The sequence below is a fragment of the Coregonus clupeaformis genome, unplaced genomic scaffold (assembly GCF_020615455.1).
Source record: "Coregonus clupeaformis isolate EN_2021a unplaced genomic scaffold, ASM2061545v1 scaf1115, whole genome shotgun sequence".
Taxonomy (NCBI): domain Eukaryota; kingdom Metazoa; phylum Chordata; class Actinopteri; order Salmoniformes; family Salmonidae; genus Coregonus; species Coregonus clupeaformis.
The window spans coordinates 157,501-165,000 of record NW_025534569.1 but is presented as its reverse complement, the minus strand read 5'-3'; the positions used below and the strand labels follow the sequence as shown (position 1 = coordinate 165,000).

The window sequence follows — 7,500 nt, the reverse complement described above, 5'->3', positions numbered from 1 at the left end:
GAGAGGGGGGGAAGAGAGAGAGAGCGAGAGAGAGAGAGAGAGAGAGGGAGAGAGAGAGAGAGAGAGAGAGAGAGAGAGAGAGAGAGAGAGGGAGAGAGAGCGAGAGAGAGAGAGAGAGGGAGAAAGAGAGAGAGAGCGAGAGAGAGAAAGAGAGAGGGAGAAAGAGAGAGAAATTAGTGATAGAGTGGAAAGTGAACAAGGGGAGAAAGTAGGAGAAAAAAGAGGGGATAGAAAGAAGAGAGACAGAATAAGAAAGAGAGATCTGGGCACCAGGACTGGGTCTCTGTCCAGGTGTAGTAGTCCCTCCCTGTAGTCCAGGTGGTAACAACAGGTGGAGCTGTTCCCTGTTCCCGCCCTGGTCATGAAGCCACGCCTTCAACACCGTCTCCATGGCAACCACGCTGTTCTCTACCTGCTGCAGGTCGATCTCTGTACCCAACATCAGATTGGCTGGGGGAGGGGAGGAACGGAGGGAGAGAGAAGGGAATTAATTGAGGGATAGATAGATACTGTTCTATACATGCTGCAGGTCGATCTCTGTCCCTAACATCCGACTGTCTAGAGGAGGGAGGGGTGGATGGAGAGAAAGGGAAATATGGAGACAGAGGGGGAGAGAGAGACGGGGGAGGGAGAGAGGGAGGGATGAATAGAACAATAGATAGACACTGTTCTCTATCTCCTGCTGATCGTTTTCATGGCTCTGTTAAAGCAGATTTAGCACTTGCATCGCCAAACCACTAGAGGGCAGTAAAGGCCAGCTATTGCAGACCAACAGAAGATAGCTATTCAACTTGCTGCTGACAGACCCAAGGAACACAGGAGGGCTGTGGTAGAGCGATAAGGACAGAAATCCATATCACAATAAATGTACTGAATTATCATGATGACAATAGATAGAACAATACGTTTATAACGTCAAAGATGTGCTAAGGTAGCTTAGTGGTTAAGACCGTTGTGCCAGTAACCGAAAGGTCGCTGGTTCTAATACCCGAGCCGACTAGGTGAAAAATCTGTCGATGTGCCCTTGAGCAAGGCACTTAACCCTAATTGCTCTGGATAAGAGCATCTGCTAAATGACTAAAATGTAAATCGCTCCGCCATTTCCTGGTTGCTACAATTCGAATAGTTCGCCTAATTTCAGTTTATGTGACAAAACAAGCAAGTATAGTGTCGATGGTACATTTCACTGTACCATCTAAACCGCTGTGAAATATATTTTCCATAACCAAAAATATTGTATTTTCAACTGTTTGAAGCTGGTGTACAGAACCGAAAGTAAAAGATGCAAAAATTAAACTTAAGAACGGGAAGCATAGAAATAGAGCACATAGAACAGATCTACCGCTTCTTAGAATAGCTTTCAATGAGAATGACAGATCTATAAGTCACATTTCTATGTGCATTTGGTCGGGTCGCCCAAAAAGTTACATATTGCTGCTTTAATGTGGACCGGTTAGCCTGCTTTTGTATATTACCTTTAGAACAACTAGTACTACTTTGAATGTTGTAACTATCAATTGTATCGTTAACAATAGCCCATACTAGCAGACTTTTTTCATTCAGACTTCACATTTCACTTATCATGATTTTCGATATCAGTAAAATGTCCTTGATAACTGGTCAGTACGGTCATTTTCAGTTTATATCACCAGCTGTCTGTCATTACCCATAGTCTTCCTGGTCTTCAGCCGTATCACACATAAGAGTTCAGTTAGTCTTCCTGGTCTTCAGCCGTATCACACATAAGAGTTCAGTTAGTTTTCCTGGTCTTCAGCCGTATCACACATAAGAGTTCAGTTAGTCTTCCTGGTCTTCAGCCGTAACACACATAAGAGTTCAGATAGTCTTCCTGGTCTTCAGCCGTATCACACATAAGAGTTCAGTTAGTCTTCCTGGACTTCAGCCGTATCACACATAAGAGTTCAGTTAGTCTTCCTGGTCTTCAGCCGTATCACACATAAGAGTTCAGTTAGTCTTCCTGGTCTTCAGCCGTAACACACATAAGAGTTCAGTTAAGTCTTCCTGGTCTTTAGCCGTAACACACATAAGAGTTCAGTTAAGTCTTCCTGGTCTTTAGCCGTATCACACATAAGAGTTCAGTTAGTCTTCCTGGTCTTCAACCGTATCACACATAAGAGTTCAGATACTCTTCCTGGTCTTAAGCTGTATCACACATAAGAGTTAAATGTGGATTTTGTAGAATTTCTGCATTGTAATTTCAGAAAATTGTCATAATATATCTAGTGTAAGAGTGGAATGATAGTGTTTCACAGTATTACTTACCCGCCAGTGTTGTAATTGGCTGTGATATTTGCCATGTTACGGGGAAATGGGATGCGGGGGAGGGGAATATTTATTTTTGAATGCAGCCTAGTGCTGTTGCAATTCACCTAGCTTCCACATGGCGGATAAACTCTAGGTGTAGAACCTTTTAAGTTAGTCTTCCTGGTCTTCAGCCATATCTTGGGTTGCAAAATTCCTGGAACTTTCAATACATTCCCCTGGTTTTCCAGAACATCTGGTTAGAGGATTCCGAATTTCCTTCTTATTCCCTCCTGATTCAGGAAATCATCCAAACGGGATTTCTGTGAATTTATTGAAAGTTCCAGGAATGTTGGAACCCTAGCCTTACAACACACGAGTTCAGTTAGCCAACAGACCGTTCAGAGATCATTATGTAGATGATCATCCAGGATATAGTGTACTATAGGGAATGGCCAATAGACACTAAAGTATATTAGCCAGTTAGTACTAGGGAGGAGGGTCTTCCATCCTCTCTTCTGTCAATGACATAGGTTATGTCTCAAACAGCACCATATTCCCTACATAGTGCAGTACTCCTCTGGCTAAAAGTAGTGCACTATATAGGGAATAGGGTGCCGTTTGAGACAGATATCCTGTAGAGAGCATTACCCAGGTGCAAAGTTGACACGCAGGGCTGCAAGTTCTCCTGTCCAATATTCCTCCTTTTCCCATCTTCTCCTCCCTCTTTCCTTATTACCCAGTCTTTCCCTTTTCTCATCCAGTTCTGGTTTCTCTCCCCTACTCTCTCTCTCTCGCTCTCTCTCTCTCTCTCCCTCTCTCTCTCTCTCTCCCTCCCTCCCTCCCTCCCTCTAACCCCCCCCTCCCTCCCCCCTCTCCCTCCTCTCCCCTCCTCCTCTTTCTCTCTCTCTCTCCCTCCCTCCTTTTTCCTCTAACCCCCCCCTCCTCCCTCCCTCCCCTCCCTCCCTCTCTACAGAGAGGCATTCAATATTTAGGTGTGTGTGTGTTAGGGACTGGTCTGCTGAGGCTGCTAAGACACTGATTGATGGGCTTCCATAATGTATCATCACTCAGTGCTCCCCGAACACACACACACACACACACACACACACACACACACACACACACGCACACACACGCGCACACACACACACACACACACACACACACACACAGCTCCCTACTCAAGAGCAACAGGACAGTATGGGCTAGAGATGGGAAGCATATGAGAAATCCCTGTGTGTTTCTAGCCAAAAGTAGTCCACTATAGGCCAGAGTAAACAGAGTGGCATTTGAGACGCACCCTATGTCACATTGACTAACGCGACCCTCCCTGAAACAGGTGAGCCTCCCTACTGAAGCCTAATAGCCTTTCTAAACCTTCTGCGTGTCTCTTCTAATGTTCGTCTACAAGAAGCCCTGTGTGAAAGCCCTAATGTGGCTCTGATCAAAAGTATTGATTAGGGAATAGTGGTGGAGTCTCAAATAGCACCCTATTTCCTATATTATACCAGTGCACTACTTTTGACCGGGGCCCCAAATAGGGAACAGGGTGCCGTTTTGGGACACAAGCAGGGTGCCGTTTTGAGATGCAACCCCATGTCATTGACCCTCCCTACCGATTTACAAGTCTGACACCCCCCTTTCTAGTGCTCGTCTAGTCAGGATTGACTGTGACAGAAGGGTGCTGACTGGACACACATACTTTATGGACATCCATGTCTGACGGGGCTACGTCCCAAATGGCATCCTTCCAGGGTCTATAGGGCTGCGGTCAAAATAAGTGTCCTATTTAAGGGATAGGGTGTCACTTGGGATGTATCCCAGGTATGTGGATTTGCCTCTGTTTGCTCTTCAGGGGTTAAATGGGGGGGTTGTGCCCAGATTGCTGAACAGCAACTATGCAGCAAATATATATATCTGTGAAACGGGCAATTTAAATGTATTGACAATTGATTGATAAGCAACAGCTTATTGAACCTCAAACGAAGCAATAACAACAGCAGGTTCCCAATACTGCCTGTCATCACTTCTGGTACTGTACTAGGGCCTAATCGATACAGTTACAGATCAATATGCATGACCTACAGCTAGTACACGTGCGTGTGTGTGTGATGGCAAGTGTATATGACATGATCTACAGTTAGTATTTTTACATTTACATTTAAGTCATTTAGCAGACACTCTTATCCAGAGCGACTTACAATTAGTGAGTGCATACATTTTTCATACTGGCCCCCCGTGGGAATCGAACCCACAACCCTGGCGTGGCAAGCGCCATGCTCTACCAACTGAGCTACAGGAGGCCTATTGTATGTTTATGTAATGTAACATCATACACACTGCTGTTGGTGAGGGAGAGAGGGTGAAGAGAGGGTGAAGAGAGGGTGAGGAGAGGGTGAACAGAGGGTGAAGAGAGGGTGAGGAGAGGGTGAAGAGAGGGTGAGGAGAGGGAGAAGAGATGGTGAAGAGAGGGTGTGGAGAGGTTGAGGAGAGGGTGAGGAGAGGGTGAGGAGAGGGTGAGGAGAGGGTGAAGAGAGGGTGAAGAGAGGGTGTGGAGAGGTTGAGGAGAGGGTGAGGAGAGGGTGAGGAGAGGGTGAGGAGAGGGTGAAGAGAGGGTGAAGAGAGGGTGTGGAGAGGTTGAGGAGAGGGTGAGGAGAGGGTGAAGAGAGGGTGAAGAGAGGGTGAGGAGAGGGTGAAGAGAGGGTGAAGAGAGGGTGAGGAGAGGGTGAAGAGAGGGTGAGGAGAGGGTGAGGAGAGGGTGAGAGGGTGAAGTGAGGGTGAGGAGAGGGTGAGGAGAGGGTGAAGAGAGTCGTTCGTTTGACCTCCTGGCCGCAATGAGTCCTACAGACGGGTTTGATACGCGCTCCTTCAGCTCAGCGGCTCCAGAGACGTGCTCCGACCAACAACTGTCTGTCATTTACAAAATAGATGATGCTGCAGGCAGCATAGAGCAGAAAAAGACATGTTTAGAACTGATCATTTACCGCATGGTGCAAGAATGAACGCAATTCATTGATTATTGAATGTGATGATGGACACAGCTTTGTAGAACAGAAACATACACAGCCTCTGCTCAACAAACTGGAACACAAATTGTTTGGGGGGGCTGCAGTTCGTGAACGATATTGTGCTTATCACCCTCACGGCAGTCAAGCAATGCATTCCGACAAGAGTCATTCACAATCTAGTTCGGTTGCGGCCACTAGACCTCGTTTCAAATGTATCAAGAAATAATCTTATTTGTATGCCTAGCTAACAACACATGTACATTGTTTAAAGCACACGTTTACAAGTCTCAGTCACAAACGACAGCTCCAATAAGCTCCCATGTCACGACTTCCTCCGAGGCTGCCTCCCCTCCTTGTTCGGGCAGGCTTCGGCGTTCGTCGTCAGCCGGCCTTCTAGCCACTGCCGCTCCATATCTCATCATTCCATTTGTCTTGTCTTGTCAATTACACACACCTGGTTCATCTCCCCTCATTAGTACATGTATAAGTGTTCTCTCTGCCCCCCCTTGTCCTTGTGGGTGATTGTTTCATGTGAGATGAGTGTAGTTCGGTGGAGCTACCCGTACTTTGTATTGCCGGGGTATATTTTCGCTGTGTGCCTGTATTTGTTCAAGTGCGCCTGTTTTGCGCACTGGACTGGTTGATGCTATTCTGCGGAACGCTGCATTACGGAATAAACTCTGTATTCGGTGATTTACCCTCCTGCGCCTGACTGGTGAACGACATGTGAACAAGAGGCTTGTAGAGGCTTGTTGTTTGCCGGCAGGGGGTCCTGCATGCTCTGGGCATTACTGACTCAAATGAACGAAATGAGTCGAAAGATTAGTTATTTTGACTGAACGAGTCAAAAGATCTGAGTCAGTAAAAAGGAGCTGAACTTCCCGTCACTAGGAGAGAAGTTGAAAATGAGAGCAACGTTTACAATAGAGAGTACATACCGTAAACATCGTGTGCGTGTCATTTACAATAGAATGTCACCCAGATGGAGTGAATGAAAAAGTGCAGAAATGAAAAGGTGTTGAGATGAAAAGGTTTCAAAAGGCACACACACACACACCCCACAAACACAACCCTCTCCCTCTCTCTCCCTCCCTCCTCCCTCCCTCCCTCTCTCTCTCTCTCTCTCTCCCTCCCTCCCTCCCCCCTCTCTCTCTCTCTCTCCTCCCTCCCTCCCCCTCCTCTCTCTCTCTCTCTCCCTCCCTCCCTCCCTCTCCTCTCTCTCCCTCCCCCCTCCCCCTCTCTCTCTCTCTCCTCCCTCCCCTCTCCTCTCCCTCCTCCTCCTCTCCCTCTTCTCTCTCTCTCTCTCTCTCTCTCTCTCTCTCTCTCTCTCCCTCCCTCTCTCTCCCTCCCTCCCTCTCTCCCTCCCTCTCTCCCTCTCTCTCTCTCATCAGTCCTTTCCTCTCTATTTTGCATTAGAGAACTTTAAGTGCTTGTCCACCACAACATCCGGATATGAGGGAGAAGAACTCTCAGCCTAACCACTCTCTAAAATCCACATGCTACAAGCGTAATCTACCAAACAGAGTGTGTGTGTTGTGTGTGTGTGTGTGTGTGTTGTGTGTGTACTGTGTACTGTGTAGACTCAACTGTCCAACAGCAAGCACGCTAAAACAACACTAGCTTTTTCATTTTTTTTTTATGTGATCGATGAACAGCACTCAACACTGTCCGGTTGTGTGTGTATATATATATGGAATTTCCTACACAGGATATGATACAACCGTGACAAGTCAAATAAACGAGTGCGTGTGCACGCGTGTCCATGCATGTCATAAAAGCAGGGAGGGGGTATTCTTCTCTGAAAGATGAATAGCTCATTGATCGTTTCCAAGAAGAAACCTTTGAGTCCTCTTACTGAGAGATTCACCACGAGTCAGCGACAGAGAACCCCATAGTCATCACAGTTAATTGTGCCTTGCGGCTAAAATAAGTCATGAAGAGAGTGATTAGATAATAAGACTTAACAGGAAAATGGCTGCCGTTTAACAAGAGGTCAACATGAAGGGTTATTTAGTTAATTATGTTGGAGAGAGAGGGATGGAGCGAAGAGAGTAGTGATGTCACGATACCAACATTTTACAAACGATACAATACCAGGCCAAGTATCACGATAGCGAGTAATATCGCAATACCACGGTGGGAAAAAATCAGTGGCCTAGCATCCTGTTCGCCCCCGGACGCTTGTTCACGCTTTCTAAACGTTCTCCAAAAACCTGTCACTGAAATT

General features: G+C 46.5%; 1 protein-coding gene across 1 annotated transcript in view; it reads right to left on the bottom strand.

The window, feature by feature from the left end:
- Positions 1-7,500, bottom strand: part of LOC121554221 (meiosis 1 associated protein) — a 50,244-nt gene that overhangs the window by 8,538 nt on the left and 34,206 nt on the right. The window contains exon 6 of the mRNA XM_045217551.1: positions 271-450. Coding sequence (XP_045073486.1) covers positions 271-450 — 180 coding nt within the window. The remainder of the gene's footprint in view (positions 1-270; positions 451-7,500) is intronic.